Source organism: Notechis scutatus, chromosome 3 (genome assembly GCF_049901735.1).
Source record: "Notechis scutatus isolate UNSWTSFEM ecotype Mainland chromosome 3, rNotScu1.2, whole genome shotgun sequence".
NCBI lineage: Eukaryota > Metazoa > Chordata > Lepidosauria > Squamata > Elapidae > Notechis > Notechis scutatus.
Genome location: NC_142011.1, coordinates 5,762,976 through 5,785,376, shown reverse-complemented (window position 1 = coordinate 5,785,376; position 22,401 = coordinate 5,762,976). Strand labels below are relative to the sequence as shown.

General features: G+C 44.4%; 1 protein-coding gene across 5 annotated transcripts in view; it reads right to left on the bottom strand.

Moving 5' to 3' along the window:
* The window catches only part of RTEL1 (regulator of telomere elongation helicase 1), a 151,415-nt gene that overhangs the window by 3,472 nt on the left and 125,542 nt on the right, over nt 1–22,401 (bottom strand). For 3 of the 5 annotated variants that reach the window (XM_087962324.1, XM_087962326.1, XM_087962325.1), the window contains 4 exons: nt 19,513–19,761; nt 10,722–10,829; nt 7,076–7,198; nt 5,045–5,148 (listed from right to left, as the gene is read on the bottom strand). In XM_087962324.1, the coding sequence (XP_087818450.1) occupies nt 5,045–5,148; nt 7,076–7,198; nt 10,722–10,829; nt 19,513–19,761 (584 nt within the window). The remainder of the gene's footprint in view (nt 1–5,044; nt 5,149–7,075; nt 7,199–10,721; nt 10,830–19,512; nt 19,762–22,401) is intronic. The other 2 variants (XM_087962327.1, XM_087962328.1) reach the window with 1 other exon arrangement.

The window sequence follows — 22,401 nt, the reverse complement described above, 5'->3', positions numbered from 1 at the left end:
TTTAGCGATCTGACATGCATTGAAGGTGGATGCCAAAGTTTAAAAGTTAATGTTCAAAATATTTACTCTAATCTTCATGATTAAACCACCGAAGGAGGATGACATTCATGACATTTATCCTACGTGATGAAGAATGCATTCTGTAGCCTGGAAACCACAAAGAGGCCCTTCTTTCGTATGCTAGAAGGGCCACCAATAAGAGCATCACCAATAAGACCCCTTTTCTGGCAGGCATTAACAATCAGACTGGCTCGTAGTGGGAGAGGCAGAGAGAGAGGCCTTGTCCTTCAATGCCCATCAGGAAAAGGAATCTATCGGAGTGAGCAGCCATAATACGTTTTCATTTAATAAATAGAAGAGCGTGTTTATAACTCAGGGTCGAACTGTGAGGTCCTTGGTACTCTATGAGCTGGGCTACTTTTGGACAGACCTTTCATGACCCAACTAGGTAACATCACAAGTGCTGGAAGGGAGTGAGGTCTGCAAAGGGAAGGAAAAGGAGGTGGGGGAGGACTGTGGGATCCCTGGCGCTCTGTGGGTTTGGTTGTTTTCTGGCAGATGATTCATGACCCAAATAGGTAACCTCATCAGTGCTAGAAAGGAGTGGCGTTTGGCCCCTGTTTATATATTAGTGGCTTGCCCAATACCCCAATCAAAAAACTAAGAATTCAGACAATCAGACAGGAAACAGCAGTGTAATCAAAGAACTACCAAGAATAGTTCCACCAACACCGATAGGGCAATAGCTCTTAGACTTATGTACCGTTTCACAGGGCCTTACAGCCCTCTCTAAGCGGCTTACAGAGTCAGCCTTTTGCCCCCAATAATCTGGGTCCTCATTTTACCCACCTTAGAAGGATGGAAAGTTGAGTCAACCTTGAGCCGGTGAGAATCGAACTGCTGAACAGCTGGCAACAAGCAGTCAGCAGAAGTAGCCTGCAGTACTGCATTCTAACCACTGCGCCACCATGGCAAGCTACTATATACAACTCTCCTCCCTTCTTGCCTGGTTGAGTCATGAAACGTCTGCAAGGCAACAACCAAATTCGGAGAGCACCAACGATTCCACAGTCCTCCTCCTCCCCCTCTCCCTCCTCCTCCTTTCTGCAAACCCCACTTCCTTCTAGCACTGATCATGCTCCCTAGTTGGGTCATGAACTGTCTGCAAGAAAACAACCAAGCTCAAAGAGCACCAAGGACCTCACAGTCCTCCTCCCCTTCCTTCCTTCCTTCCTTCCTTCCTTCCTTCCTTCCTTCCTTCCTTCCTTCCTTCCTTCCTTCCTTCCTTCCTTCCTTCCTTCCTTCCTTCCTTCCTCCCTCCCTCCCTCCCTCCCCCCTCCCTGTGGTCAGAATACAGTATTGGAGGCTAACTCTGCCCACTGCCAGGAGTTTGATCCTAACCAGCTCAAGGTTGACTCAGCCTCCCATCCGAGGTCGGTAAAAAGAGGACCCAGATTGTTGGGGGCAAGAGGCTGACTCTGTAAACAGCTTAGAGGGGGCTAGAAAGCACCGTGAAGCGGTATATAAGTCTAAGGGCTCTTGCTATTTAATAAATGCCAGTGAACACAGATCTTTCTACATTTCCATGCAAGCACCTGGTGGTCTCTGCAGCTTGTACCAAGCAGCCCGCTTGCTGCATTTGGCACTAACTCCAACCTCCAGATACTTGTGTAAGAGCACGTAGCATTGTAGGAAGTTAGCGCCCACCCCTCTCCTAGCAAAATGAAATATTTTAGGATATATTAAAGAGGCAGAATATTTCCCTTAAAAGAGAAGTAGAAACTCAGAGAGGCGGAAACTCAGCCCAGTCTCCTGCTACCTTTGTCAATGGGCCATCATAGCCTCCGCCAGTCTATTCTACATAACAAAAGATAGGATTAGGCCTCAACCCATTTCACCACATGGCACCTGGGAAGATCACACAGACAAAGCCAGACCAGAGGTGGTGGATTCAGCAGGTTCTGACCAGTTCTGGAGAACTGGTAGTGGAAATTTTGAGTAGCCCAGAGAACTGGCAAATACCACCTCTGACTGGAGATATTACAATATCCTTTCCCCTGCTACGCCCACCAAGCCACGTCCACAGAACTGTGGTAAAAAAAATTTGAATCCCACCACTGAGCCAGACCCCTGCCCACTGGGAGTCTTGACAGCCAATGCGATGCATTTCTTACACAGGAACAGGATACACTAAGGTGGGGCACAACAGAAGGTATAAAACCCAGGCACTCTTAGCATCTCGCCCTTTTTTTCCCCTTTCTTTCTTCACCCAACATCTTGAAGCAGGTGATCACCCTTTGTTCGTTCAGGAGGTCCAACCCATGAGGTCCTGTCCACCATTAAACCTTCTTTCCGAGCAGCTTCCGTGATTCCAGTGTTTTTTTCCCCCCCACTTGGAACTGAACCCATAATAATATTTCTTCCAACAGTACCACAGGCCTACTTGTGAAGTAGCATCTGTTTTATGTTACATTGCATGGACAACAACAGCGGATAAGGTGCTGACCTTGTGGCTGCCTCTAGCAATTGCTTACCTTAACCAGGAGGCCAGGCCTGCCAAAGCCTTGCACTCCCACGGCACTCACTCACAAACTAGCCTCGCTGTCAGGATTCCGGAAGAAAGTTACTCCAATGAAATCACGAGTCTGGAGCTAAACTTGCACTTAGCTTGGTATGAAAAACTTTAGTAACGAAAGACCAACCAGAAGGGAAGGAGATTATTTGATCACATACCACATACCTCTGTGGGTTTCTGCTTAGTGATGATAAACATCACAGAGTCGTTTGAGCGTAATGTTATGTCTACTTTGGCTTCCTGGAATAGCAGTCTTAAAATCTAAAAATTCAGGATAGCTTCTTGTGTGAAATACCTCACAAATCCCAAATTGCACCCTGGCAAAGAGCAAAGTAACCACTTGAGTTGTGGGTTGCTGCTTCCCTTCTTTGTTTCCAATCACAACATTCATTTACTTGGGGGGGAGAGGCACAGATTTCCTGGCATCACCAGAGCCATTTTTATAGCCTCTGACCTCCCCCCAAAACCATGATGTCTGAATCACATCCCTTCCCAGAAAAGACCTGTCGCATTTTTGTTTTTGTTTGCCTTGTTTTGAGGGTATAGATAAATAGGTTATATCGGTGCTATTGCCTCACAAGGCTTTCTACAACTAATCACTTTCTTCTGCGGAAAATGCCTGATGTAACCAAATGGATTCTGTCAAGTGTTAGGTTAGAAGAGCAGCCGGCTGATTTTGTGGTCGAACAGGAAATACCATATTTTTGCCCACCCCCCAAAAACGCCTGGAATTGTCTGTGCGTCTTATACAGCGAACGTTGCCGAAGGCTTGCCCACCCACTGGCGCCCACCCTTCGGGCCTCCCAGCCATTTGCCTCCTTGCAGCAAACAGCCTGTTTCAACTTCAGCACAGCCTGATTAGCACAAGCAGCCGATTGTCGGCTGGATCAGCCTCCTGACGATCAGCTGTTTCAGGCTGCAGGGATTGCGACAGGCCTATTGCCACCTCCGCATGCCCCATTTTCATCCTCTGCACCCCGTTTTTGGCCTCTGCGCACCCCATTTTCCAGGCGGTGGGGATCAGAACGGGCAGAAAATGGGGCACGTGGAGGCTGAAAACGGGGTGCGCAGAGGCGGCAATAATGGCATTCCACCGACAGTCAGCTGCTTGTGCTACTCAGGCTGTGCTGAAGCTGAAACCGGCTGTTGGCTGTTTGCTGCAAAGAGGCAAAGGGCTGGGAGGCAGATATTTTTTTTCTTGTTTTCCTCCCCAAAAGCTAGGTGGGTCTTATACTTTGGAGCATCTTATACTCTGAAAAAAATATGCTCTTCTGACCTAACACTGACAGAATCCATTTGGTTACATCAGGCATTTTCCGCAGAAGAAAGTGATTAGTTGTAGAAAGCCTTGTAAAGCAACAGCACTGGTATAACCTATTATCTATACCCTTAAAACAAGGCAAACGAAAACAACATGGAACATCGACCCTCAAGTTGGTGTAACCATATTTCAAAAATGCGACAGGTCTTTTCTGGGAAGGGATGTGATTCAGACATCATGGTTTTGGGGGAGGTCAGAGGCAATAAAAGTGGCTCTGGTGATGCCAGGAAATCTTATACTCTGAAAAATACAGTATTGAAGCCCAATAACAAGGTCAAAAGCACAGTTTCTCAACCTTGGCAACTATATGGTGTGTGGACTTCAAAAAAAATTCCACACATTTTAAAGCTGTCCAAGTTGGGAACCCCCATTCCGAAGGCAAAATTAGTTGAGGCTGCAGAATTAAAGTTAAAGGAAAATGCAAAGTCAGCAGTAAAGAAGACATTGTTTTTGTCAGAGTTTAAGTGTCTCTTAATCTATATTATACTTCTTTGACAGAGGGCTGATTCTGGCCTCTGAGGCTTAGAGGTCTATTTAGTCATTCCTAATCTAGTGTCAAATCGTTGATCTCATCTCTCATAATCCCCAACTAACGTGCCTTCAACTGACTATTAATACAGACTAACTAGCTAAGCAAAGCTCAATACAGTTCTCTGGGCTTGATTGGGCCACATAGCTACCTTGAACCAAACTTAACCTGCCATGGATCACAACAAGCCTCTTTTGTCAGTGGCGTGTGATCTCAATTGCAAGAAGATGCTCAAGTCACATACGAGGAGAGAAAATGCACTGTAAGAATCAACTGCCAAAACAAAGCAAGGGAAATTCTCCTGTGTTTTAAGAGCAGGCAAGAGGAAGAAGGATCTAGTGGTTAAGGCAGCAGCCTAGAAAGTGGGAGGTTGTGAATGCTAGTCTCGCCTTTAGGCATGAAAGCCGGCTGGGTGACTTTGGACCAGTTACTCTCTCCTAACCCAACCCACCTCACAGTGTCGTTGTGGAGAAAATAGGAAGAGGATATTGGGTTGGGTATATTGGCTTCCCCGAAGTTATTTGTAAAAATGATAAAGGCAGGATACACACACACACACACACACAAAAATCAGCTGATGCAATTAAGACTAAAGGGAAAAATGAAAATGAAAGCTAACCTTCAAGGCATTCTCCCAACATTTGTTGCAACACGTGAAGGAACACTGCTGGCATTTAAAGGGCACACCATGCTCAGAACCGCATTTAGCACATTGATAGCCACCTAAACAGGGGAAAGGAAAAAGAATTGGAAAAAAAAAAAGGGAATTGGTGGAGTTAACTACACCCATTAGGGAAAAGAATGTAACCTTTTTGGCTGGGTGACTCTGAGCCAGTTGCTTTCTATTTCTTCTTTGGGACCCGGGTGCTCAATACAGACTTTAATCTGCATTGCCACACATGATCTTCAACCTTCCATCTGTAGTTCCCACATATAGGCAGTCCTCGACTTACAACCACAACTGAGCCCCAAATTTCCGTTGCCAAGTGAGACAATTCTTGCATGAGTTTTGCCCCATTTTACAACTTTATGGCCACAGTTATTAAGCGAAGCGCTCACTCCAGTTGTTCAGTTAGTGACGGAAGTTGTTAACCGAATCTGGCTTCCCCGCTGACTTTGCTTTTGGCAAAAGAGGAACACACGGTTCTGGGGCACTGCAACAATTGCACATATGAGCCAGTTGCCAAGCAAGTGCATTTTGATCACATGACACTGCAACGGTCGTGAGTGTAAAAAAAAATGGTCATAAGTCACTTTTTTTCAGTGCTCCTGTAGCTTCAAACGGCCACTAAATGAATGGTTGTAAGTCAAGGACTACCTGTAGTTGATAAGCTCTCTTTAGAGCAGTGTTTCTCAACCTTGGTAACTTTCTGAGTAATAGCCATAGCACTTAGACTTATATACCACTTCACAGTGCTTTATAGCCCTCTCTAAGCGGTTTAGAGCTCCCAGAATTCCCCAGCCAGCCATGGGATTCTGGGAGTTGAAGTCCACATGTCAAGACTGATTCACGCTTTCACCTACATTTGATCCTTCCCTCGCTCGCAGCTTGACAATATGTAACTACATAGCCAAAAAGGCCTTTAGAGTTGTTAACCTAATCCTATGTAGCTTTTTCTTTGGTAATATCACACTACTAACCAGAGCATACAAAACATTTGCTAGACCAATACTCGAATACAGCTCATCAGTCTGGAACCCACATTACGTATCTGATATTAACATAGTGGAGAAAGTCCAGAAATATTTCACAAGAAGAGTCCTCCACTCCTCTACTCGTTGCAGAAGACCTTATGCCACCAGACTCGAAATTCTAGACCTAGAAAACCTTGAATTACGCCATCTTCGGTCTGATCTAAGTATGGTATATAAAATCATACATTGCAATGTCCTACCTGTCAATAAATACTTCAGCTTCAACCATAACAACACAAGAGCACACAATAGATACAAACTCAAGGTTAATCGCACCAAACTTGATTGCAGGAAATACGACTTCAGCAACAGAGTGGTCAATGTCTGGAATGCTCGACCTGACTCTGTGTTTTTTTCCCCAAACCCCAAAAACTTTAACCTTAGACTGTCTACTATTGACCTCACCCCTTTCCTAAGAGGTCTGTAGGGGGCGTGCATAAGCGCACCAACGTGCCTACCGTCCCTGTCCAATTGTTTCTTTTTATTTTTCTTATATGTATCCATTTCATGTATTCATGACTATGTTTCTACTTATACCTATTATCTTGTAAGCGATTGACAAATCAAATAAATCTAAGTCTAAATAACAGGGAGGGGTGTGTGTGGATGGAATGCAAGAGAGGGAGAAAGTATTCAAGCTTCCATACGCTGAGCAGATGCCCCTGGTGTAGTTGGCTGATTCACTTAACAAAACAAACAGGGGTGATATGCTGGACGTTTTGGATTGTGGATTGTGGCCCATAGGGAAAAGAGTGAATTCACTATGCTTGCATTTGTGTGGGAAACCCAGAGTTGGTTTCACTTTTTCTATGCCAACGTGATTTATTCAGTACAGTTTTATATATACCTTTGGTAAAACAATCTCCCTGGAGATTCGCCAACTGGACACATCATAAAGGTTGGGAAAAATGGATTTAGAAGGAAGGGAGCCATTTAAACAAAAGCTACCACCTACCGCCTGTTGGGGAGAGAGGCAGGCTGCCATCATCTGTGGCTTCTCGTAATTTGCTGGGCTTTCTCTCAATTTCCGGTGGGTCTGGATTTTGGAGCGGCTGCGGTGCTTCATTCTTGGAAGAATCTGCAGTAAATATTACACAACCACATCACCAAGAACAGATAGGACTCGGTTCAGACAGGGCTGGTTATGCAGCACTCACCGACACACTGGTGTGATACATGAGCGACCTCCAAGTCAATTTGTTTTACTTATTCCTTTTTTGTTTTGTTTAAAAAAAAGCAGAATTAAAGAAATCTTATAGGTGAAATCCATCAAGGTTTGACAGTCGTGCAGAATTCCGACTGACACGATTCAGTTTGTAATGCTGCCTTAAAAAGTTAAGACACTTCTGATCTACAGAAATGAAAAAAAATATGAGATGGGACTGCCAATTTCTTAAATGTTTTTATAGCAATAGCATGTAGACCTATAGATACAGATTGACAGAGTTGGAAGGGACCTTGTAGGTCATTTAATCCACCCCAAAACCCCCATCCAAGCAGGAGAACCCTATACTAGTGGTTCCCAAACTTTTTCAGTCCACCGCCCCCTTGGTGCTACAAACTCATCCTCAGTGCCCACCACCCAGGGGTGGGATTCAAATTTCTCAACAACTGGTTCTATGGGTGTGGCTTGGTGGTCATGTGACCGGCTAGGCGTAGTTTGGTGGTCACATGACCGGATGGGCACGGTTTGGTGGTCATGTGACCGGGTGGGCGTGGCCATGTGACTGGCAAACCAAATATAAGTGGTTCTCACTTAATGGCTGGTTGCTTAGTAAGTATTCTAATTTATGACTGGCTTCCCTAGAGCTACTTGACCTGTGGTTGGACTAGATATCTCATTCACTTTCTCCTCCCTCCCTTTCTTTTTTCTTTCTTTCTCTTTCCCTTTCTTTTTCTCTCTCCCTCCTTCCCTCCATATCCCATTCACTTTCTCCTCCCTCCTTCATTTCCTCTCTCTTTCCCTCTCTTTCTTTCTGTCCCTTCCTTCCATCCCCCTTCTTTCTTTGTCTATCCCTTTTCTTCCTTTCGCTCCCTTTCTCACTCCCTTTTTCTTTCTTGTCTGTTCCTTCTCTCTTTCCGTCTTTCTCTTTCTCTCTCTTTTCCTCTCTCTTTTTCTCTTTCTCTCTCCCTCCCCCCCTCTCTCTTTCCTTCTTTCTTTTCTCTCTCTTTCTCTCATTCCCTCTCTCTCTATCCCTTCCTTAACCTATTACCTATTTTCTGACCAGGCAGGTGTGGCCTAATCTGTCAAAGGCCTGGGCTAATCCTGCATCACCCTGTTTCCCCTTTCAGAGGCCCTGGCCCTTAATCTCCCCGTTTCCTCCCCCACGACCACCTCTTTCGTCGTCCCACAGCTGTGACTTTACCTGCCTCTCGTGGCTGGCTGCCAGGGAAGACAAGCCAGGGCTGAGCCATTGTTGTCGCTGGGCTCCCTCCCAGCCCACGTCACCCTTTTCACGAATGCCTGAACCCTTGTCACTAGACTTCAGCCGCACCGAAAAAAAACATGCGGTGGCTGGAGGTTTTTTGCAGCAAAAAATTACCGATCTCCGTCTTTGCTTGCTCCGCTTCTCCAACGCACCACTGCGGCCACATTCTAGACGCCAGCCCCGCAGGTCCACCCCACTGAGCCCGCTGCACTGGAGGGACTTGCCCAAGGGGTACAGTGGTGCAGCTGTCAATGGGGTGAGCCTGCATGGCTGGTGCCTTGAACGCGGTGGCAGTGGCATTTGGAGAAGCAGAGCAAAGCTGGAGGTCGGTAATTTTCGCTGCAAAAAACCTCCAGACACCGCATGGGTTTGTTTTTTTTGGTGCGGCTGGACTCCAGCCACATCAAAAAAACCACACAGCATCTGGATGCTTTTTGCAGCGAAAATTACCAACCTCTGGCTTTGCTTGCTCCGCTTTCCAATGCGCCGCTGTGGCTGTCAGCGATTGTTGTGCATGCAGGGAACGGAGGAGTGGGCGGAGAGGAGCAGGGCCAGCCAGGGGCCCGTTTTACCGGTACTCCAAACTACCAGGAACAGTAATGAACTGGTAGAATCCCACTCCTGAATTGAGCCCAGTGAGGGTCCCACCTCCAGCACCCCCGTCGCCTCTTAGTGTCCCCCTTGCCTCTTAGTGCCCCCCTAAGGCATCCCACTGCCCCCCAGGGAGTGGTACCACCCACTTTGAGAACCACTGCCCTATACCATTTCTGACCAATGCCAGTCCAGCCTCTTCTTCAAAATCTCAAGTAATGACACTCCCACAACTTCCAAGGGCTGCTTCTCTTCCATGGGTTGATTGTTCTCACTGTCAGTAAATTTCTGCTTATTTCCAGGTTGAATCTCTCTCCTTGTTCAGTTTCCAATTTTCTATATACGGCTTTACATAATGCCCTCATTAAGTGGTTCACAGAGTCAGCAAATGTCCCCCAACAATCTTGGGTCTTCATTTTACCAACCTTGGAAGGATGGTAGGCTGAGTCAACCTTGAACCGGTCAGGATCGAGCTGCTGACTGTAGGCAGAATCGGCCTGCAAATGCCGCATTCACTGTGCTACAACTGCTCCTTTATGGCTTTATGGAGTCATACAGATGTGATGGGCAGTGTAGAAATTTGATAAATAAATGAAATAATAAAGAGTATCGTGATATTCTTTTGCTCATCTGCCCAGCCCAATTCCTTTTTCAGATGGGGCTAACAAAAGGGGACTCCGTGTTGTGATTGATCCTGTCTCAGCCCAAATCCTACATCATGTGCCTAATTTCTAGCCATCTCTACGAAGCTATTTATGGTACTGAGAACAAAGGTAGTCCTCAACTTACAATCACAATTGAGCCCAAAATTTCTGTTGCTAAGTGAGACACTTATTCAGTGAGTTTTGCCCCATTTTACTATCCTTTCTTGCCACCGTTATTAAGTGAATCACTTCCTTTGTTAAGTTAGTAACACAGTTGTTAAGTGAATCCGGCTTCCCCATGGACTTTGCTTGTTTAGAAGGTCACAAAAGGGAATCACATGACCCCAGGACTCTGCAACTGTCATAAATAGGAGTCAGTTGCCAAACATCGGTGTGGTATATAAGCCTAAGTGCTATTGCTATGGCTATCCAAATTTTGATCATGTGACCATGGGGATACTGCAACGGTCATAAGTGTGAAAAACAGCCGTAAGTCACTTTTTCCAGTGCCGTTATAACTTGGAACGGTCAGTAAATGAATGGTTGCAAGTCAAGGACTACCCACATGCAACAGTGCAGTGCTTCCTTGTAGAAGCCTTGGGCTTTTTAAAACCCCGTTTCTATTTCACTCATTTGCAGTTGGAATTTGACTCATCATTCTGAAAACTGCAAGGCCATTCCAAGGTTTATAGCGTAATGTTTTTCTACAAATCCAGCTAATGAAACAAAAATGTGTGTTAAGGCTCATTTCCAAAAGCTCCCCAGGGGATAAAACTAATCTCCAAGTATTCTGATCTTTTGCAGTATATATTTTCAAATTAAGGAAGCAAATACTCGATGAGCGTGGAAGCGCCCAAAAGAGAAGCACTGAAAACCTGGTCTGGCAACTTGATCCTGAATCTCGGCGTCTTCCAGAGTGCAGCGTGAAAGCTCTTACCATGGGAACTCTTTTCACTGTTCTCCTCCGGGAAATTTGTGCCAGTGAGTTCTCTGCACATCTGTAGGAATTGTTCCTTGTGAGGAGGGCGGACGAATGTGGCAAATCCTACCAAAGAAAGAAAGCAGCAGGTCACGACGTGAGCCAATGACTTCCAAGGAAAATGAGAACATGTCTCATCTTCTCGTGGAGATTTTCATCAACCATCCAAGGCCATGGTTGTTCCAAGGGTGTTTTTTTTTGTTTTTGTTTTTCCTAAAGGCAACTGGATTTTATTGGTGTTTTCTTTGAACGTGTTTGGCTTCTCATCCTGGAAGCTTCCTCAGAACTGAACTGTTTTCGAACAAAACACCAAGAAAACTCAAACTGCCTTTTGGGGGAAAACAAAAACAAAACCACCTTTGAGACAAAAAAAAAAAAGACTTGTCAGCTCCAATTTTTTTTTAAATTAGTTTATCAAAATAGACGACAGAAACAAAAATGAAAATAGGAGGAGAGTTAGGGGAGGAAAAAGGGAAGAAGAAAAAGTGTATGGTAAAAGGAAAAGAAGGTAATGAAATACAGCCTCAATCAACCTCTATGTAATACAGATAGTCCTCAACTTAAGACCACAATTGAGCCCAACATTTTTGGTGCCAAGTGAGGTCTTTGTTAAGTGAGTTTTGCCCCATTTCGTGGCCTTACCTGCCACAGTGGTTAAGTGAATCATGGTTGACTAATTTAGTGAATCTGGTTTCCCGTTTGACTTTGCTTGCCAGAAGCTTGCCAAAGGGGACCACATGAGCCTGAGACACTGCAACCGTCACAAATATGAAATGGTCATAGAGTCAGTTGCCAAGCACCTGAATTTTGATTGCATGACCGGTGGATGCTGTAATAGTTGTAAATATGAAAAATGGTCGTAAGTCACTTTTTTCAGTGATGCTGAAACTTTGAACGTCACCAAATGAACTGTTGTAAGTTGAAGACTACCTGTAGTACAGACTAACCTTATTGAAGGGTAATAAATAAAGAAATGTAGTAGAATATATTATAGCATTAAGTAGAAAGTTACTCTATAGGCATTTCTTATCTTGCTGTCGTAGAAAAAGTTTCCTTAACCTTTCACTTGTTGTAAAACAATTATAACACATGTCTGAAATCAGTTACATCCCTCTCCTATTAAAACACATGATTGTCTCATCTAAATTCATCTGAATCCATCTGTTTTCCTGGATTGATATGTTTCACCCCAACATCACCCCCTGAGAAGGTAACATACTTCTCTGGGAATGTAACTACCTCCACCTGGAGGAATCCACACCTTTGAAGTATGCTGTTAATAGCCTCCTCAAGTGGTCAATTGTGATCAATTAGGTGAACTGAGAAACCCTGATCAATTGATCAATTAGGAAGACAATGGGAGAAGAGACAATGAAAGGTAAACATCACCAGGAAAATATCTGTTTTTTGCAGGAAGATGTAAATCTAAGTTAGAGCGTTTTACAATGCAGTTAAAGTATATGATGTGACTTCTAAGAATCCTAAAGGTATAAGACTTTAATTTCTCCATATGCCTTATAGCCTTCCTCTCATATCTATCTTGTGTGTATGTGAGGATAGGTCTTACCCTAACCTTATTGATCAATTAAAGTTAGGTTTTGTTCTTCAAAGCCTCTGCTTAAGTTCATTTTTGGCACATCGTGGTCTTAAGTTATAACCGGCTATAACAACAGCCTATCTAATCAGCAAAATTCAGTCAAAAGTTTCATTTCCCCCCGCCCCCACTTCAACCACAAAGCCCAGAAGTGGTTTCCAAGTGGGAACTAAATTAGCTGGATCCCTTTCTTTCAATTAGGACACTCGATTTTGTCATCTCTATTAACTCCATCAGTTTTTCCAGCCGGTCATCTATTGCTAGGAATTAAAATCTCTTTCCATTTTTTCACCTGGAGCCTTCTTGCTGCTGTCCGCACATCTAACAACAAAGTTCCAAATTGTTTTTCTCAAGTTTTGTGTCCATTAAGAAAAGAAAAGCCTCTGGCTTTTATCTTTATATTTGCTTTAAGAATCTTCTGTATGTATCAAGACTTGAATCCCACTCCCAATACAAAACAAGGAACGCTTCTCGGGGGATTGGTTGCACCCCAGTGGTGAGGCTAACTGACAATGATCCCTAACCTATGCATTTAGGATTATGTAGAATGTGGTTCTGAGAGCGAGAGCCCTCGATTTACGACCACAACCGAGTCCAAAATGTATGTTGTTAAGTGAGGCATTTTTAAAAGTGAGTTTTGCCCCATTTTACGACTTTTCTTGCCACAGTTGTTAAGGGAATCCTTGGACTTGTTAAATTAGTAACAGGATTATTAAGTGATTCGGGCTCCTCGTTGACTTTTGCTTGTCAGAAGGTTGTAAAAGATAACCCCCACAGCTGTCATAAATATGAGTCAGTTGCCAAGCATCTGAATTTTGATTGCATGACCATGGGGACTGCCGTCAGGAATGGGTTAAAACCACAGCATCCTCTCTTGGAAGGCGAGGTCGAAATATGAAAATTTGAGGAGGCATAATGTGTGTGTCTCAAATCTAAAAGTTACGATTTCAACTCTCTCTCAAAGTGAAATCTAACTTTTCTGGAAAACTGGAGAAATTTCCTCTCCCCGGGAAAAAAGACGTCAATATGCCTCGAGGGGGAAAAATGATTTTTTCTTATCAAGTTTCCTTGATAAGAAAACAAGAGAGTTTCCTTGTTATAATTCGTAGGGAGTGTGACCACATCCTTTCATTTCTTAATAAGAAACCATATTATTAGAAGGCGGCTGAGATAAAAGTCTTTTTATGAAACTAGGAAACATCCCAAATGCCAAAGCAAAAGATAGGCCTGGTCTTTACTAAGTGAATCAGCTGTTCCTGAGAAATTTAAAATGAAGCCATTTTTTAAACAATGAAATGGTCTTCCGAGAATAACAGCGAGCTGTTCCTTGCTGGAGATTTCCCAACAGGACTTAAGGGTGGCTGCTGGTTCAAGAATAGTTTAGTGCAGGGTTTCTCAATTCACCTGCTTGGGCTGGTGAATTCTGGGAGTTGGAAGTCCACTCATCTTCAAGTGGCTACGGTGGAGAAACCCTGCTTTAGTGGAATCCTACGCTGGCTGGGCAACTGTCCAACTTTGGAAGAAGCACCACTTGAAAAACCGCAGAGGGGTTCTCTTGGGCATTCAACAGATCTCGTCTAAATGGACCCCAAAGCATTGCACGGTCTTGCTAGAAGGTCCTTCCTATTCACGTAATCTATGATTTTAGCCACCTACAGGCTTTGCTTCTCCTCTAACAGGGATCTGAGCAGCCCCTGAAGTGCATATTGACGTCTTTTTTCCCGGGGGAGAAAATTTCTCAAGTATTCCAGAAAAGTTAGATTTCACTTTGAGAGAGAGTGAAATCTTAACTTTTAGATTTGAGACACACACATTATGCCTCCTCAAATTTTCATATTTCGACCTCGCCCTTCCAAGAGAAGGGGAGAGGGGAGCAACGACAGCTCATCATATGCGATTCCCTCCCGGTGGTTCTCCACGGCTTTTCAGAGAAGAAAACTAACCCAGCCTTAACAATTAGCGGCTCTCCTTTTTCTGTTGTGCCTTTGAGACAGTAAGATTAGCAACAGAAGAGAATATCTGTAGTTTGGGGCTGAACTGGGGGTGGGGTCTCTGAGCCTGGTTGGTTTTTTTTTTTGGCAGATGTTTCATGACCAAGTCAGGTAACATCATCAGTGCTTGAAGGGAGTGGGGTGTGTGGAGAGGAGGAGGAGGAGGAGAATGGGTTCCTTGGTGCTCTCTGAACTCAATTATTTTCTTGCAGACATTTCATCACCCAAATTAGGTAACATCATCAGTGCTAGAAGAGAGTGGAGTTTGCAGGGAGGAGGGGGGGGGGTTAAGATCTTTGAGCTTGGTTGGTTTTTTCGGTGATCTTTCATTACCCAACTAGGTAACATAATTAGTGCTAGAAGGGAATGGCAACTGTTCTCATTCCCTTTTAGCATTGACGATGATGATATTATCCATTCAGTCGAGTTTGACTCTTGGGAATCCTATAGGCCAGGTCTCTCCACATCTTCCTATCTTGCACTGTTTCTTTGAGTTCTTCTGTGCTCTGGTTGACGTCAACTTTGATGGTGTCCAGCCACCGTGTTCTTCGGGGGAGGGGGCCTGGTTTACTTTTTTTCTTCTCAACATAATTGCCTTCTCCAGTGAATTTCCCTGCATGACAGGGCCAAAGTAATTGAAGATGCAGTTTCGTGATTTCCCCCCCCCCCTTCCAGTGACATGTCTGGTGTTATGCGTTCCAGTTCCAGTCGTTGCTTGTTAATCAACTTTGCTGTCCAAGGACTACGCAGGAGCCTTCTCCAGCACCGCAGCTCAAGCGAGTCAATTTTCTTCCCAGTCTTGCTTTTTTTTAAAGGTCCAATAACTGATGACAACTTAGAAAATAACTAGCTCAGAGAGCACCAAGGGCCCATTACGCGGAGATAGCCTTCCTTTTTGCTCATTCGTAAAGGTAGGGTAGATAAGCTTTCATTAAAGAGCCCCAAATACGGGTTTTGTGTAGCTGAGCAGAGGAGACATGTTCCTCTTCGCACTCAAAAGACACACATGGTTATTCCTGGTGACAGTCTAAAAATTGTCTCTTAAGTCCTAGTGATGCAATTCCATGACTCTTGCCTTCTTGCAATCTTTCATTCACTGTAATTTTCAGGCCAAGAAACAAATAAAGATAACAAGGGCTACGGATGATAACCGCACTCAAAATGCTGACATCATCTTTACTTTCTTAATCTTCAGTTAAAAACACAATTTCTTCCCGTACTTTCATGGTAGCCAAACACAGATTGTTTACTGACATAAAACATTAGTGAGCAAATTCCTGTTTCCACTCCTCCACTGGACTGCACTGGAAAACTCCCCATTTGTTTTCCTTTTGAGTTGAAATGTGTAGGCTGTGTCTTCTACACAGAGTACAGTTAGTACAACCACAACTGAGCCCCAAATTCCTGTTGTTAATCTACTCCTTGCAGACAGCTGGTCATTTGATTTGCGTTAAGGCCACTTAGAGGTTTGTCTGTGTCCTCAGGGAGTCAACAAAAGAAAGAGGGGTCAAAGAGGCCATCTATGTCAAAACTGAACAGCCTTCTCTCAACAGAGGAGGAGGGATACGACATCATCTATCTCCATCTACAACACAGTATTTACAGCAGTTCAAAGAAGGCCCCACACACATTTGCACCACTCAGGTGACCCTGAGGACACAGATAAACCTCCAGGTGGCCTCAATGACTCTCTAAAAAAGGATGCAAATAACCAGCTGTCTGCAAAGGTGTATACATCCTTCCCTTCCCCACCATCCAGAGCTGAAGAAGCTTCTTGGATGAGAAGCAAAATGTCTTCAAAGAAAAAGCAGAAAGTCCAGAAAAAAGCACCTTTGGGACAGTCATTAAGTCACTTTTTTCCAGTGCTGTTGTAAATTTGAACAGTTATGAAACCAATGGTTTTAAGCCAAGGACTACCTGGTCAGTATGGGCTATTCTTGCAAAGTAGCCTTTCCGAACCTTTCTGGACTGGCGGCCCAACGCAGGAGGCAGAGCGGAGGGGTGGGGGTGTGTGTGACAGGAGAGGGTATGGTTTTACGTGAGGGCATTTACGTGCATGCACGTGTACACACAGCTTCATTTATGTGAGCAGCGGGCCCGCGTGCATACTCATGCGAGTGGGGCTGCAAGCGCTGGGGCCTGCCGCTTGGGGTGGGTGGGTGCGTTTTATGTATGGCCCGGTGGCGAATAGGCCACAGACCCAAGTAGCGGGCTGCGGCCCATAGGTTGTGGACCCCTGCTGCAAAGGAGTTCCTTTCTTCTTTATAGGTGAGGGAATCAAGTTTGTTTTTTCCTGGTCCAATTGTGCCTCGCTGGATGTGACTCAACCATTCCCAGACCACTTTCTTCTCCTACCTCTTGTCGACTAAAAAAAATACTTCTTTGGTCTTTTTAGTTTCCAGCAGAAAGAGAGTGGGGGGGAAAGTAGCGCATTCCTTAAATGCTTCAGATAACTGCTAGGCAGCTGAAGTTGTTGGTGTGCAAGATTATTACTGGAGAGCATGATTGAGGACCCTTGGCTATGGACGTGTCCCGTTAGAGAATATACATCCAGGAGGCGGGGGGAAGATCAGGGTCAAGGGGGAATTGAATGATGGGTCTTACTGTCAGCTGCACCCGGGTAACGACCACATGGTCACTCCTAATAAAACCTTTTTTTTCCCCACTCTGAGGGATGCGGCTAGAGACTTATGATTTGAATGGGTGGTGGATTTGTCAGAGTCCTGACAACCTCCTTGAAAACACTTTTATTGCTTATTTTATTGTGTTTCCCTGAAAATAAGACCCTGTCTTTTTTTGGGGCACCAAAAAAAGGCACCAGGCCTTATTTTCTGGGGATGTCATCCACTGACTAATCTCACTTTTGCGCTCATTGTCCCACCCTCCTTTTCGCTGTCAGGGGCCTTCAGGAACTTCTTCTTCTGCGGCTGGCAAGGCTTTCCTGAAGGTCTCTGCACCCAGTAACAGAGCTCTGGATCAATCCAGAGCTTTGTTACCAGCTCCAGAGGCCTTGAGGAAAGTTCTGCCGGCTGCTGAAGAAATGGGCCGGCAAGGCAGGTGTCGGGGGGTGTGAGGCCTGGCTACAACTGCCCAAAGGTAAGTAGTAGGGCAGCTCCACCCCCACCCCTCATCCCCACCCTAGCTTAAATTTATACCTGTGCACTCTGGAGTGGGCAGGATCTTAATCAGGGCTTATTTTGAGGGGTAGGGCTTATATTGGGCACACATGTAAAAATCAGGCTAGGACTTACTTTCAGGGTAGGTCGTATTTTTGGGGAAACAAGGTAGTTTATCCCGCTTTTGTTTGTTTATTATTTTAAACAGCTGAAGGTGGCAAACATATCTAATATACCTTCCTCCTATTTTCCCCCACAAAAAGCAACCCTGTGAGGTGAGTCACGCAGAGACAGAGTCCAAAGTCACCCAGACGACTTGTAAATCTAAGACGGGACTAAAATTCGCAGTCTCCTGATGACTGGCCCAAAGTCACCCAGATGGATTTCATGGCTAAGGTGGGACTAGAAGTCAAAATCTCTGAGTTTCTAGCCTGGTGTCTCAACTACACCAAACTGGCTTTTGGGGATTACAAGGAAAAGGGATTTTTGTAAAAGGCAAGAAACCTCTTTACTTTTTTGGGAACAGAAACAAAGAAACTTATGAGTTAATGGCATGGGAGAGAAATCCGTTCCAGTCTGCTGTACTGATCCCTAGATCTTAGATGCAAAATAGATTTTTTTTTTTTAGCTTTACGTTATGTTGTTATATCCAGATCCTCCGCGCGTCACTTACTTTGACCGTGTCATGTGGGAAAATTCCTTGGAGAAAGCAATTATGTTTCAAAGAGATAGCAGTAAAAGGAAACCAGGCTGCCAAAGAACACAGTGGCTGGACATCATCAAAGCTGACACTAGCTGGAGCATAATAAAACAACTCAAAGAAGTGGTGCAAGATTGGAAGATGTGGAGGGGACCTTGGACCTCAGAATTGCCAAACGCTGGACATGGCTGAATGGATAACAACATCATCATCATTATCCACACCCTATTTCCAAATTGAAGGATAGTATCCCATCATTTTAGGGGAATTTGAGGGAAAAATAACTGTACTTATGCTATTTCAAAACAGCCTTTCAAAAGCCATTTCATTTTAAATTCAAATAAAGGGATAATGCAGAAACAGGAAATTAGGGATAAGGAAGGTTTTCCACATCCAATATACAGCAGAGGAATTCAAGACTGGACAGAGAGATAAAAAACAGATTCCTAATTGTGGACATAATGTACAGTGAAAATCTACTGACCTCATGGGTTCATAAAATTTGCAAAGTTCAACCCATTCTGTCTTTAATATTTGTTAGCATATCTTTACAGAAGATATAAAGATATGTCTTATTTTCTTCCTATGATGGCCTGACACAGGTACGGTCATTCTCAACAGTTCACTTAGTGATCATTCAAAGTCACAATGGCACTGAAAAAAAGGGACTTATTCCTGTTTTTCACACTTACAACCGCTTCAGCATCCCTGCGGTTATGTGATCAAAATTCAGAAGCTTGGCAGCTGATATATATTTAGGAAGGTTGTGGTGTCCCAGGCTCACATGATCCCCTTTTGCGACCTTCTGACAAGCCAAACCAGTGGCAGGAAAGGTCATAAAATGGAGCAAAGCTCACTTAACCAATGGCTCACTTAGCAACAGAAAAGTTGGACAAAATTGTGGTCGTAAGTCGAGGACTACCCATATTTTGAACTTCTATAGTTCTAGGTTTTGGATTTGTTTTGCCACCAGAATGTAGCTGTTGATTGCAATCCCTTGAGGAGGGCAGTGTCCTGTCACTCCTACCACATAAACCATAAAAGCACCAGCAATAGCACTTAAGATTTATATACCGCTTCACAGTTCTTTACAGCCCTCTCTAAGCAGTTTATAGTCAGCCTATGCCCCCCCCCAAAATCTGGGTCCTCATTTTACCCACCTTGGAAGGATGGAGGGCTGAGTCAACCTTGAGCCTGGTGAGATTCGAACTGCCAAACTGCAGGCAGCCGGCAGTGGGCAGAAGTAGCCTGCAGTACTGCCCTCTAACCACTGCGCCGCTGAGGTCAGGTCCTAACAGAATACGGACATAGTTCCGCTTACTCTACAAACAGCTGGGGAGGCACTTACTCTGTAGAAGGTGGAAGTTCTCCGGCTTTTCCGTAATGAGGGCTACGACCACGGTCACCATCGAGTCATAGTCACTTGTCTTCCTGTATGCGACAAGTGCTGACTTGAAGGTATTATAGCTGGTTTTGTCCAGGCACTTCTTGAGTTCACTGACGTAGGCTGACAGGTAGGTCTCCTTCTCATTCTCCTTTATGGTACTGAATGAAAGTCTGGAGAAGACATCGGACTGGCACTTGGCACTGCTTTCCCCTGAGACAGAAGACACAACATGGTGGGCAAACACAAATTACTCAGGCTGATTGGGGTCTGCTTGCCCTGCGGCTACTTCTCAGAAGTACAGGCGGTCCTTGATTTACAGTGGTTCGTTTAGTGACTGAAAGTTAAGACGGCACTGGAAAAAAAGTGGCTTAGGACGGTCTTTCACACTTATGACCACCGCAGAAGCCCCATGGTCACGTGATCAAAATTCAGACGCTTGAAGTCATATATGACGGTTGCGGTATCCTGCAAGGGGGAGAGGGGGTCCTACGAGCCCTTTTTGTGACCTTCTGACAAGCGAAGTCAAGGGGGAGGACAGATTCATGGAACAACTGTATTACTAACTTAACGGTCATGGTGATTCACTGAACCGCCGTGGCAAGAAAGGTCATAAAATGGGTCAAAACTCACTTAACAATTGTCTTGGTTAGCAATGGAAATCTGGGGCTCAGTTGCGATCGTAAGTCGAGGACTACCTATTATAAGCGAACTCTCAATACGGGTAAGTCTTTGACTTATTTTGTTCAGTTGACCGTTCAAAGTTACAGTGGAACGGACAAAGTGACTTATTGATGGTTTTTCGCACTTACAACCTGTTGCAGCATCGCCAGGGTGGAAAAACATGTGTTTTATGCTCCCAAAAATACGGTAACAACTGCAGGGATTCCCCTTAACAACTATGGCAAGAAAGGTAATAAAATGGGGCAAAACTCACTGAACTAGCTTAGCAACCTGAGCTCAATTATGCTTGTTAGCGGGAGGGCCACCTGTAAAAGGTTCTTGATGTTGTATGGCTGTTAAGGGAGCCATACAACCCTTGTGAACTCTGGTGTGGGGAAAGACCTCTGGGGATGCTACCGATAATTAAAAACAAACAAATGGATCCTCAAACAAAGCAAAGCTCAGAGTTCTTGCTGGAGGTACCAAAAGACCAGACTAAAATTATCACATCAAATTATTACCCTGTTTCCCAGAAAAATACAACCTACCCTGAAAGTAAGTCCTGGCTTGATTTTTTACACATGCACCCAATATAAGCCCTACCCTCCAAAATAAGCCCGAATTAAGATCCCACCCACTCCAGAGCAGATGGGTAAAAATTAAGCTAGGGTGGGGGTGGTGGATGATATTCCCCCCAAAATAAGACCTGGTGCCCTTTTCGGTGGCAAAAAAATACAAGACGGGGTCTTATTTTCAGGAAAACATGGTATTCTCGATAGAGATCTCTGGAGAAGGCTCTGATGCTGGACAAGTTGTAAGCAAAGAAGAAAAGGTGAGAAGGTGGACTTGATTACAGCACTGTTAGAGACCTGAAGAGCCAGGATGGGGGACAGATCATCCCAGAGAAAGTCTAGCCAACTAAGAGATGGCACCAACTTGATGGCACATCATCAATTAATCATGATTCCAGGTACGGTCTTCGCTAACTTTTAACCCAGGTATATCAGGGGTCAGCAAACCTAACCACTTTTAAGGCTTATGGATTTCAATTCCCAGAATTCCCCAGCCAGCACAGCTATGTTTGGAGAATCCCCGGGTTAAAGTAAATGAAGACCAAACCTGGAATCCCACTAGTAATCCATGCAGCTCCTAGAGCAGGGATGTTATAGGAGGAAAGTAAGGAATGCCGATCATTGCATGGCCGCGTTCTGGACCAGTTTAGCTTGCTGGCGGTCTTCAAGGATAGTTCCATGTAGAGCAAGATGCAGTAATCCAAGCTTTTTCTTTCTAAACTAGACTATGACCTAATAAGCAGTTTTCCCTGATATAATGGTAAACTCTCTATGATTCGTGATTGCCTCTGAATTGTAAATGCTCCAACACTGGAAGTTTCTAAGAGGAGATTGGATAAACCAACCTAAACTTGTCTAAAATGGTATAGGGTTCCTGTCTAAGCAGCGGGTTGGACTAGAAGACCTCTAAGGTCCCTTCCAACTCTGTTATTTTAATCTATTCTATCTGCTTTGATGCTGTATTAAATATTCAAAAAGCACATATTCTATCTGGGTGACTTTGAGCCAATCCACCAGGAGACAGTGAGTTCTAGTCCCACCTTAGGCATGAAAGCCAGGTGGGTGACTTTGAACCAATCGTCAGGATTTTGGGAGTTCTACTCCTATCTTAGTCATGAAAGCCGTCTGGCGACTTTGGGCCAGTCACTCTCTCTCAACCCAACCCACCTCATAGGGTTGTTGTTTAGGGAAATTGGAGAAGGAGGGTGTATAATGCCTGTTTTGCCACCTTGACTTACTTATAAAGTAATAAAGGTGGAATAAAAATCAAACAGATAAATAAATAAAAATATCCTCGCTGTGCAGTATGTCAAGCCCTATGGAATTAGGCAAGGTCGAGGAAACAAAGAACAGGCTTCAGAAATGAGTGAAAGGTTGAAATTAATTTATTTCTTTTGAGTTTCCCTTCTTTATTCCTGCCATTAGTCTCCTTGGAAAATCCAAACTTGCATCACTTAACATCCTCTGTCAGCCCGGAGCCACCATTCAGGCGGGGAAGGATTGGCCAACTGTAATAACAGTTTTATTATTGTTTTCTCCAGACAGTTTTGCATGACCTCAGGAGCATTTTTCAAAAGACAAAGCAGGATATAAAGGGGGAAAATTCTCCCATTGTTAA